The sequence below is a fragment of the Vanessa tameamea genome, chromosome 4, assembly GCF_037043105.1.
Source record: "Vanessa tameamea isolate UH-Manoa-2023 chromosome 4, ilVanTame1 primary haplotype, whole genome shotgun sequence".
Taxonomy (NCBI): Eukaryota; Metazoa; Arthropoda; class Insecta; order Lepidoptera; family Nymphalidae; genus Vanessa; species Vanessa tameamea.
Window position 1 is genome coordinate 11,311,936 of NC_087312.1, and position 13,029 is coordinate 11,324,964.

Sequence of the window (13,029 nt, forward strand, 5' to 3'; positions counted from 1 at the left end):
TTAAAGGATCAAATAAAATCAGCTTATGATATTTTTATGCTATTGGGACAGAAACGCTTATAGTGTTTTTAATTATACTTGAATAAAAAAAACAGTTGATACACGTTTGGTCTTCAAGACTAATCTCACTTTTGACGTAATCTTAAATAAACCTGTATTGCCAGTGCTATCTTTGCCAGAATTAAATGATTTATGTGCCAATGTATCAAAAAGGCGTATTTAAAAAAAATTGAAAACAAAAAAATATGAATTAACAAAATATCGTCGTGAAATAGAAACAGCTCCAAAAGAACTTATATATTCGATTTCGAATCGAATTATATATTAGCAATCGGACTTCAAAAATTAATAAATTTGTTTGTGCTCTCCGCAAACTGTAACGTACTGTTGGTATGTTGTTTTCATCCTTACAGTATTTAGGTTTTTATTGAGTTCAGTTTTAATATTATAATTCAACTTATCTCAATAATGCCTTAATTTGTCAAAAAAGGCTACTTTTCATATAGCGAACTGAAACTGTGTTTACGTCTGAAATATTTCACTTGCAACGTTGAAACATTAATAATAATAGATATTTATTATATATTTAGTATATGTAAGAATAAAAAAGCGGTAAATTGTAGAGAGAAGAATCAAAGATGTCGTACCAGTAGTATATACCAATTAATTGTATTTCCGTTATAGGTATAAATTATTTTCTTCCAGTAAACAGGATAAACTGAACTGAACTGTAACCGAATGAACGATTTGTTACTATATGATAGTAACTTTTCATCTTATTGATTCCATACTAATTGGACTCGACCACTATAAGTGTGCTCTCTATCTAGCATCCCTAATTGGACATGGCCGAAACGTGCCAAATTTCCCATAGCGCTCCTTTATATTTTATCGACCGGCATATCCGTATTTGAGTTTGTTCAGACTTAACAACCGGCGGACAGCTTATGATACCCCGGTGACGATATTGATCAAAACTATTGGAAATAAATATAGCTTACCTATATTTTAAAGGCTTCGATTGGAATTGGGATGTGAATATAATTTTCTTTTATTTACCATATATTTTTTAAAATTTTTAATTTTAGAATAGCAAAGGAATCAAAGTTTGAATGTATTTATTAAATTTTATAATGGCTAAAATGTAGTGGTAGACTTACTTTGAGCACTCTGACAACATCTTGAGGAAATTGCATGAGTGCTGTATTCGTAACCCTCCTGTAGATTCTGTCGACGAATATGCCAGCGCGGATTGCGTGCGCCACTGATCTGAACTTTGGCTTCTCATCTGACTTTCGCTTCGCCGTCGCCAATTGTCTTGTGAACGTTGATGCGAGCCATTCCCGCACTTCAGGAGGCACAGCGTCTGGTTGTACTTCTGATAATTCGTCATCTTCATCTGCCAGTCTCCTGTGCATAATGGTATTGATTAGACGAAGCATTTAACTTATTTCATTAGAGCGTCCTGACAAACATTTATTTTTAATTTCGATGCACAATAAGCAGCAAAGCCTATTACTGAAAAGAGCGACATTATTATGTATATTTGTAATTATAACTGTACCTTTAGCTTTAATTCGTTTGTTAAAACAATGAAAAAAATGTCTTTGAAATGTTTTGAGTGTCGTCTCGTCTCTTTTGAATAAATTATTCATTTATATATTGAAAATCTCGTTGAGTATTTTCCCGAGCTTAGGAGATATAGCGAAAACCTTCGTATAAATTTGCATTATTTATTTCAGAAAACCAATTAGAAAATTGTTACATTGAGCTCGTTTTTGAGTCTGACGAGTTTTTCAGGGGTCAAAAAGTTTTTGGTAAATATTAAACTAGTCTAATAAAACTTAAATATCTATTTATATCTATATCTATCTATGTAAACTATGAGCTAAATTTCATTAGTGAATATGTTTGTACAATATGAAATAAAGTAATTTCTAAGGACCTGAAAAGAATACTGTTTGATCTACTTGAAATAAAACTTCACTTAAGGATTTATTTCTTCAGTCTTCGAAGAACTTTTCGTTGACGTCAATAACAATAACTGCCATTGTATTTCTTCGTTCGAAATAATAAATTTTTCATATTTAGTCGAGATCAAGGCGAAATAAGAGTGGCTTGAGAAATTTACATCATGCGTTGGAGTTTCTAAAGATTCATATGTGGTCATGCAACGTGCTCACAGTCAAAGAATTACATTGCTTTCCATTGTTGAAGAACATACTTTATTTTATTTAATCAATATAAACTTAAGGAATAATAACACTAAATTTTTACAATGAGAATAAATTGAATAGCGAAATTTCAAAGAAGAAAACCGAGCAAGTGCGTTTATACAACAGTAAAGAAACAATTACGTTCCGTATATTTTATTGCTTTATTACAAATCGGAAGAATGCATTATGAAGATTGTAGCCGGCAAATGTACATGGATTTTACTTGATATTTGACATGAATTTCTGTTTGCATTCAAATACTCGAAGCATCGCTACAAGCGAAATGTTGTTCGAATTATTGTGTCGACATTCAAAGCTAGCGATATATTAAACATGTTTTGACTATAAACATTTTACTTATAGACACGCACGTTGAACACAACAAATAATAATATAATATTAAAATATTTAGGTAACATGACCGCGTTTTCCAGATCATTACTGACTCCGTGTAGCGTAAATTATAAAATGAAAGCGAACAATGAAATAAAGCTGAATAATAAGCCCATTTAAACATCAAATGTATCCAATTAATAATGATTTTATTATTGATTAAATGCAATGGAAAGCAACGTCGATACAACATACAAACCACACAAAGCGGTCTCTGTTAGGGAAAATCATGGGTAAGTAAGTACAAGGGCATATGTATTACCACTTGAACAGGTTATCAATTGTGAAGCTAATCTTGAATACGTAATTTTAAATGAATAATTTTGATTAATTCTAAAATAAGAAACTAGTGATGAAAAATAAAGTGACGGTAATGATGAAATTTTATAAAAATAAAATGAAGCTAAATCTTCAGATTAATAGGAAGTGTATTTAGCGGTGCACTTATGGTGCATTAATAAATAATATGATGTTAAAAAAGTAGCGATTCAAGTGGTAATATTGTCAAAACTACGTGGTAACATCGACACACCTAAACACCAGGGTCGGCGCCGATTGCTGTCGCGCCACAGCCGGTCTAAAATAAAACACCACGTCATTGTCCAAAATCAGGGATTAGAGGATTTGGGTTTAACTAACATTTAGAGTCTTAAGTTTGACACCAATAAAGTCAACGTTACTTTATTTTATTTAATAAACGCATTTATTTTAATTTCATTAGACATTTTATTTATCAAATAAAATAACGTTATTCCGTAAACAGTAAAGTTCGATTGTACGGGACAAACAAAATAATACATTTATCAAAGGTATTTTGAAATTAACATATAAATATAATAATAATAATTTACACATATATTATATTTCAAAAATAGAACACACGATAAAAAATGTTTAAAGCACGTTTTTTTAAAAAAGCTGTATTTTTTTCCTAAAATAATAATTGCAGAAAGAAATAAAAATTGGCGTAAACAGATGACAAATTTCAATCTTGTGTATGATAAACCGTGAAGTATCGAACGAAACGAACGTAAGCTTGTAAGGAGTAACCATTCTTCATGCTTATAAAACAACAAAACTTGATCGTGAAGTATTGGAAATGAAAATATTCACAATGGATCCGGGACGGTACAGGGTACTAAGTTCCATTCTAATCTAAAGTAAGGTTGATTGACCTCTACATAAGAATAAGTGAAGCATAACCGAAACCAGCACATTCATGTTTGAATCTTCCTCATTCTCCAAATGAGTTAATTTAGAACATAAATGGATACTATTCACCAATTTGGACATCTTAGATACGACTTCCAAAATGGTGTATTACAACAGGTGGTCTAAACTAACAGGTGGACAGGAAACTGAAAGATTTCTTTACTGAAGCATCAACAGAACAGAAAGACCTAATCGCACAGAGTGGACAGAAGGGAGGCGCGACTACTTGGCCATTGCCGGCGTTGGTGTAACGGTATTAACTTTGCTTCGTTCGGTTTCTCTACAGAACACCTCGCCCAGCATGGTGTGCGTAGGCGCCTCATGTGAAGTGTCGCCGGCTGCATACGCGGCTGCTCTGGACCTCTCCTATCCCTGTATTACAAATCATCACTGGCGGCGGTGTGCGCCCGCTGCCCACAACCATTAGACTATGTCACAGGATCACTTGACTTTGAAGTACCCTAATCGCCGTTGACAAATAAAATCAAACGATGAGATGAAATAAATGTAAAAGACGGGAAGTAAATCCCTTACACTGGTATTCAATGACGGAGCATTTCAATAGATTTCCCAAAAGTCTTTGATATATTTACTGTGACTCAATATAGATACTCAATATAGATGATACTTTGGATATTTTATTCACGAATTTGTACGAAGTGAATTATAATGAGAAGATCTTATGGTTTCTATGTGACTTATAAGGTTTTTAATTTTCAATAAAAATAGAACAGATGGCGAAACGCGACATTTTTATATGGCTTGATTCTCCAGGTTGATGAGTTTTTATACGGGCTCTTTCATAAGAATAACTTTGAAGTATGAGGCCAGTGGGATACGAAACCAAGTTACTTATCAAATTATTAATAAATTAGAATCCATGTTATTGTCATTCTACTGTTCTGCGTTTTATTTGAGCTCAGTCCTAGGTCAATATTGCAAAGTTAAAGTCAACGCTACAAAACTTTACAGAGTAAAAGTTTTCCTTTGAAATTAAATAAAACTTTTAACGCACAGACTGTGAACTTGCCATTTTCTATAAAATTTACTAGCACTACTAATGGAATCATTTTATTTACTGAGATAAAAATTGCGTCGGTGACTTCGTTGAATCTTGGAAATGTTAAAAAAATAAACATCTGTCACAAATGTTAACCCATTAAGTAAATGTCATGTAAGTAATTCAATATAAAAAAAAAACGAACGTAAAACTTTAATGAGATAAGAAATTATAAATAAATAGTAATAATAAATAAATATTGGACAACATCACATACATTACTCGGATCCCAATGTAAGTAGCTAAAGCAATTGTGTTATGGATGGAAAACTAATGAACTTTTTCTACATCGACTCGGCTGGGAATCGAACCCGGGACCTCGGGGTGGCGTACCCATAAAAACCGGTGTACACACTACTCGACCACGGAAGTTGTCAAAAAAAATCATAGGACAACATTTTCACTAATATACTGCTATATTAAAAAATCATATGAGTTATGCTCGCCAACTACTACCTACCTACTACTGATATTGTTTGCAAATTTTTATCTGGACTTTTATAATAATATGGGAACCGAGTGAATGTATTTGCATATGAATCCAATTTGCATACTTTGCAACTTGCAGTGAGTAGACTTTTGATTGGAAAACTAAATACTGTTTGTGATAAAGGTAAAAAATATTTCATTTAACTATGTTATGATATAAATATAATAAATTCATCACAAATGTTGGGTAAATGATTGATTTATATTTCTCATTTATATACTAATAAATAAATAAATGTTATAAAATAAATATATTTATTTCACAATACTGTTTTTATTAATAAATTCGTAGCCGAGTCGCGCTTTATATTTATTACAATATGCAGATAAGTATTCTTAATAATGTTCTTTATTTTATATTTTTTGAAATTGATTAAAAGGTGTGGCGCGGCTTAAACACCTTCACATAATAATTCTCCGAAAGAAGATTACTTTATCAAAATGGTCGCATTTCGGTGTAATTAAATATTATCTCTTCAGCTTCAAGCTCACTGAACATCAGCGCGCTTCAACAATAAGTATTGATTTTAGAAATCCGACAGTTGAGGTAAATATTGAAATTCATCGGCGAATCTTCAGATTAGACATTGTTGAATCGGCTGTTTTGGTTTTGTGTTGATTCAATTTAAACGAATATTTCGATATTTTAATTTATCATTTATGGATTTCATTCTACTGATTATTCTGTGTCAATAATTTCAATAAGATAATAAACTCGCTCGGCTATATTACAGATTCTGTCTTACATTATATTTGCGAAACTTTAACCGTATATGCAGCTCACGCAACGGAAATTGATGGAACGCAAACGGGTTGAATTCCGGCATGCACCTCAGAAACCAATAAATTGATATTTAATAAATTTGAAAAAACATCCCTGTGTCTCTTCCGATGATGCAAGGACTCTAACGATACCTTAAAGTCATCGTGGGACAAAGAAACTCACAATACATGAACCCCAAAATTATTACAGTCCATTTTTGTGCAGTCGTGTAAAAAAGGGGTACACTGTTTTGCTGTATATTGGTTAAGGAATTTATGAGCTAATGTAATTACGAACACAAGGTCTATCTTAGAAACCACGTTTGGCGCACTGCCGGTAGATGGAATAGCCTGAGCATCATTTCAGTGCCAGCATCTGCGGACGATAATATTATATTACATACTATCAAGTAATTACTCGACAGCTTCCTGATTATATTTTTAATTGAAATAAATGTTCATGGAAATTAAAAAAATTGCAGACCCGGTCGTTTCGTCGCGCTGGGTGGTCCTTAAAGCACTTTCCTGTTAATTAACCTGATTTCGCATTCGTCTTATTAACGAACGGTCCCCATTCTAATTATATTGCGTAGGCTTGACTGTTTTACATCTTATTCTACTTTTACTTCTGATATTGTATTTTTTAGTATGTAATCATTTATTGGCGATAGGATTAGTGTGAGCCGGAGGATGCGCTATAAATTAGGGAGGATGACTTTTCAATGGTACAAATATGTATCTCACGGCTAGCAGCACATTAACATTGACGGTACAAGACATGGTCTGTTTATTTTCATGGCATATTTCTTGTATTGACTGTAAGAAACTCTGGATTCGAAGTCTGGTCTATATATTTTTATTTGGTATTTTCTGCAAAGAAGTTCTCAGTAGCAGCCAAATCGAATTAGGGAATCGATCGTTCTTATACTCACAAACCTCGAAAGCTATATAAGATAAAATGCTGCGCCTGATCACGCTCCAGTTGACTCAGATCGCCTTAACAAATGGCGTGTCTTTGTTTGAATGTACATTCACTATAATATAATCTGACTTCAGACTTGGACGTACCTGACCAAGACCTACTAAAGTTAAAATTGTTACATGACATTTAAAATTCACGTTAAGAAATATGAGTGACGAAAAAGGCCTTTCTATGAAGCCTCAATACAAACAGTGTTACTTGAAACGATCGTGCTCACGACAGGGGTCTAGATACGTCAGTCACATTGTTATAACAAATTAACTTAGTTCCATTGAAGCACAGTTCTTGTTTAATGTTAGTGGTTAATTACATCTTTTGTGTACGTACAAAAGATTCTCATTGTTCAGACGAGCTATTTCTTTAATATTTTTCCTTTCTTATAGCGGATTTATCGTTTAATCGGATAATAAAGGAAAAGGAAATTTCAATAGCTGTTACCTTTATTTTTTTAAATGTAACGGTTTGTCCGATTTTGTTTTTAACGATTGTGTCTTTAGTTTAACACGAATCCGTAATAAAAATTGAATAGTAAAATTGTATTAAAATATAGATTAAAAAGGGAATCAAATAACCTTCAGATAAATAAACTCTTTGCCCGGTATATCGTCACCGAAACCTCATATCAAAGACCTTTGATCCATCGAAATAATATAGAGTAAACATCAAATATCCGTTCAATTCTCGTGTGAATTTCATTATTTCAGAAAAATGCTTCAACATCAATACAACAGAAAGATAAAGAATGTGAAATAAGAAGCAATTGCTTTTACAAAAGAGCTCGTGAGAAATAAATCGATGAACATGAATTACTAATGGTTCGTGAATCCCCACACTTTCGATCTGCTCATCTGAAACACAGTAACTATGAAATTTCACTCAATTAATACACAACTGCAACATTTACGCGAATACGGTTCTTAATTCCAGTGTAAATTTATATTACTAGTGTTAATAAATATGTAATTGACGATTTGTCTTGATCTCGTCGCAGTTCTACTCGTGTCACCTCGGTCGAGCGCGTGACCTAAGAAATTGTTTTCAGAAAACGAATAAACGTATATGTTGCAGTTAATTCTACGCTTTACAAAGCATTTATTGAATAAATGAAACTCTAAAATTAACGAATTCTTAAATCTCAATCCTAAATTATCCTACTTGTGGTATAATATAATATTTTTATCAGTGAAATTAGAAAAAAAAAAAATCAGGTACAAAGGTTGTAGATTTATTTGAAAATGTCAAACGTCTTTCGATTTCTATTTAAGAAGACTTTTGACGCGGGTAAAATATTTAATTACTCATTTCTTAAAAAGGCAATATTTATGATAGTCGATTTAATGTTGGCGACAGTCGCGAATACGTCGCAACCTTACAGTTAGAGGTGATAACATTGTTGTTATTTCTGAAATTTGATTAATACGATCAAAGTTTCCTCATCGATCAACTTCACAACTTTGCAGAGCGTAGTTTTTTGATGAATTAGTCTTTTGTACATTATATAAAACTATATAAACAAGTTTAAATACATACTTGGTTTCATCTATGTAGACGGCTTCGAGGACTTTTGCGGCATATTGGAGGTTCTTTTGTAGTGTCTCAGCTGGTATTTCACCTCTGTTTAATTGTCTAAGGAGGTAGCGTAATCTGTAAATAAATAAAAAAAAAAAAACATTAAAAACGGGAAGTGTCGTGAAACATCAGTTTGGAACGAAGTTGCTTTTGCTATATGTTAAATATCAGATACAATAATGAATTGACGATTAAAAATAAATTAAAATAATGTTATATTATAAAACCGTCAATGATAGAAAGAGATAGAGAGAAAGGGAAAGGGACGGATATATATAACTTATGACGCTAAGTAACGACTTTTCCTTTCTGACAGTTCACTCAGTAGAGTGAACGAAGTTCTTTTACGAGACTTAATACTGTAAGTCGCGTAAAAGAACTTCGTTTCAACAATGTGTTAAGAATATATATCGCACAATGGCGAAGACGTTCACTTAAGGAGAAAATATCTAGCATATTCCGCATCGCTGCTCCAGGACGTGTTGACTGTATTTGAGAATACTATCAGACACATACGGGTTTTGTCACGTTATTTTTCTCCGCCGAGCACGTAATAAACTCAAATCAAGTAAGAACTCGGCAGCGATTGTTTTATGTATCGTATTTACTGGGCCGTCTCAGCTATTACCTTAATTATTACTAATCTTAATTAGTTTGTTAGTTTGCTAAGTCTCTAAGTGCTCGAGCTGACGACACGTAAACGGCAGATAATCTAAAGTAACAATGGTATGTCTTGTGCCTGTAATTGCATTGTCTTGTTAATTAAACGTTCAATTTGAAACGCAACAACAGTGATCTCACAGTTGGCAACGTATTAATAATATACAGCGTATTCAATTGTCTTGACATTGCTAATTGTAGAGAAAACCACTTCAATCTGCCCGGTTCTCTCTCTTAGCATCATCATTGTATTATAACAATTTAAACGTTCGAATGTAAATTATAACTTATTCATTAGTCTGTTTGTCATCGTGACAAACTAGTGCTAATCCCCAAGGGTCATGTTTAAATCCCAGGTGTAGTCAGTTAAATTTGATATTTCTGACAAATCACTTTATGGTTTGCGAAGCAGTTGAGATGTATTGAGTAGATTATTATTTTTGCAGAGGTGACGTGATGTGACCACTTATCATCAGCGCCTCAGTGTCCATTTGCGTGTGAGCTTTCCAATTCATTTAAAAATGATCTATCTTAATATTTATCTACTGCTTGTAATCGTTCATGTCTACATACAACTTTTATATATTCTAAATATTTTTTTTTAGTGACGCATTTTATATTATTGATTCAGTTTTAAAGTAATTGAAACTCATTTATTATTTATTCTTAGTCCATTAACCCCTAATGTTAAAATTACCAAAAAATCCTTTCTTAGCGGATTCCGTTATGAATGAACTCGTTACAAATTTGAGATTTTCATAATCAGTTTTGGCTGTGCGATGATATTCAGTCTGAATAGACGATTTTATAAGTATAGATGAACCTAGTTTGAACCCGCAATCTTCAGTTAAAATACATGTGTTTTAACCACGATTCCATGTGGACTCTCTATCGAATTTACGAGTACTATACGAGCATATAATAATAACAGTAGATTAAGTTAAGAATAATGAGCTACGAAATCTTAAAATAATACCGTTTTTATGATAAACGAGCTGCCATCTTGAAATTAAACAGTTCTATAATTCGTAATGATCGTTACCAAATAAGAGAGAGCTCCAATAGGGTTATCTCTATAAGAGAAATAAGGTTCTGTTTTCTTAATTGAATTTAATATTGCTTTAACACTTAAGTCTGTTCGCTTTTGTATAAGTAATTATGAATATTAAATAAGTAGGCTTACTCTCGTACGTATGTTCTATCTCCGGTCTTTGAAGAACTTAATAAACATTTGTTAGTGAACGAAGATTACCAGCAAATGTTATTGTTATTTATAACCAAGTTCTAAAAGAAGTAACTCCGTTTGTCTGTTTGTTTCCTCATCACGAATAACCGATTGAACGGAACCTACTTAAATTTAGACCTGAAAACGGTTATATGGTTTTTTTTTTTATGGAAACCTATTGACTTTTTTATTCTAATAGGTAGCCGGACTTTCAAATGAGTTTGTTGGTAATTTGTCACCAACGCCCATAGACATTGGATCTTTAAGAAATATCAACCTTGCCTTACATGGCCAATGCGCCATCGATTATCCTCTTAAGCTGTAATTACACTAACTTATTTATCCTTCAATCCCGAATACAATAATACTAAGTAGAGCTATTTAGTGGTAGATTAAGTAAGGAGTGGGTAGACCAGATGGACTTGCAGAAAGCCCTACAATCTAGTGTCTGTCTGACTGATCTGACCTGAGTTGGATCAAGACACGACTAACAACTTAATAATGTGTTTAGCTGTTATATTATTGAATGTCAGGCCAAAAATCTAATTTTGCCTTAAAGAAAGTCGTTTCCTTTTAACTTTTGCTTCAACGAAAGTTTTCGGCACTTCGCATTGAAGTTTGGAAAAGTTGCCCCAAGGGTGATTTCAATGCTCGTTTGAATTATACTTTTCAGGAACGTACACGCTATGAGATGTGTTTATTACTTATATACAATTATTATATTTATATAGATCGAGTTTGTATTTTTGAGTACGAATGGTATTGGAGTTAATAAAATAGGATATAAAGTAATTCTTACAATAAATAAATAATGGTAAGACAATGCAAGGCTTGCTGTTTTAAGATTAACTTCGGGTCTCCCGATGTTACTCGTTACAGACTAAAATAAATCTCTCGTTATAAACTACAATAATGACAGTTCGTAGATCCTTAAAAATATTTTGTAACATGGACGTAACTCAGCTTGGTGATGGGTTCCACAAGCAGTTCCTCTGCTACGCAAGAGCCACTAATGTTTCCACCACGCTTATTCGCTTTAAGTTGGTACACATGTGGTGGTAGAGGGTCACCCTTATGTGTAGATTTCCAAAAGATGGCGTTCTTCACCCTTAGCACTAGATGAATTATAAAGAAATATTAACCGCGAATTCTAAGTGGAGGTTGCCCGAAATTGTGATCTATCGTCAACCTTATACTTGTTCACTGAGCTGTCTCGGCTATCTTGGAATAATGATTTTTATTCCAAAAAAAATTAAGTCTCTCTTAGAACAGTAATATCAAAATCAAGTCTGTTTATAATCTAATACAAAGTCTATATACGTATTACTCAGATGCTAATATTGTTCAGATTTATCTTGCTTCTCCATTTTTGTGTATATAATCCAATAAAGGCATTTTTAGGAATATAGTGTTATAAAAATGCGAATATAAAATATTATAACAGAGGCAACAGCTCAACTGGACCGTGAAGCGATTCCTAGCGCAAACGTTTGATCTGTAACGTTGACACTCTTTGATGTGGAAGCGATTATAACGGTGAAGAAACACAATTGATGACAGTTTTTTCACATTCTTTTGTGACGTCAGATTGAACTGGTTTTATTTGATTAGTCTTAGCATGGCTTCATTCCTTAGAAGTTTTTCAGGGTAAAAAATAAACTTGAACCCACCTGCGTGGGTACAACCTTCACTCTAAATATTTAGCGATTATTCTCAATGGAACTACGTATAATCTATGATGCGATATTCCGTTAATCCAACAGAATTTATAATTTCGAGTTCATGATATACGCGGATTAGTTGCTGCCTGAAAAAACGGCATACAAACTTTAACATCAATAGTTATAAATGTAATTCCTAATTCAAATAAAGTACTCAATCAATATACATACTTATACTAAGATGCTGCACGTTTCAGAGGAGATTAAAGTACCACTTTAAATTTAGCTTATCTATTAACAATTGAAAAGTGCAAATATCCTGTTCCTTTTTGTAATATAAGGTCATATTGGAACTTACACATATTTTCTATCGCTCGTATGTTGTACTCTGAGAATATTTTTCATTCATTCGATTTATTCAACTAAATCACGGGATAAAATAAAAATTCATGTTGAGTATTAAAATCCTTTGTTCTATCAATGAAGTTTTATAAAAACATTATCTTAAAACACAACATTTTAATTCACGGGGAATAAGTTAAAAGACGGTTTGAAGTGAACACAATTTAAACAGTTCTGTTTATGACCTGTTTATGAGTTATCATTAAAACAATTTAAGCAATAACTATTACATATTAAACTAATAATTGTTTCAAAATAACAGCATACTTGTATTCATAGACGATTATCAAGGATTGTGTTTCTTAAACGAATAAAAATAACAAATTTCAAACATTCTTGCAAGGGCAAATACCATGCTGTCTACGACAGGGCCGGATTAAGGCTAGGGTTGGGATATA

General features: G+C 32.6%; 1 protein-coding gene across 8 annotated transcripts in view; it reads right to left on the minus strand.

The window, feature by feature from the left end:
• Pde1c (Phosphodiesterase 1c) overlaps positions 1-13,029 on the minus strand; it is a 442,898-nt gene that overhangs the window by 13,753 nt on the left and 416,116 nt on the right. For 5 of the 8 annotated variants that reach the window (XM_064220714.1, XM_026632893.2, XM_064220715.1 and 2 more), the window contains 4 exons: positions 8,645-8,758; positions 4,083-4,193; positions 3,142-3,186; positions 1,161-1,410 (listed from right to left, as the gene is read on the minus strand). In XM_064220714.1, coding sequence (XP_064076784.1) covers positions 1,161-1,410; positions 3,142-3,186; positions 4,083-4,193; positions 8,645-8,758 — 520 coding nt within the window. The remainder of the gene's footprint in view (positions 1-1,160; positions 1,411-3,141; positions 3,187-4,082; positions 4,194-8,644; positions 8,759-13,029) is intronic. The other 3 variants (XM_026632919.2, XM_026632909.2, XM_026632928.2) reach the window with 3 other exon arrangements.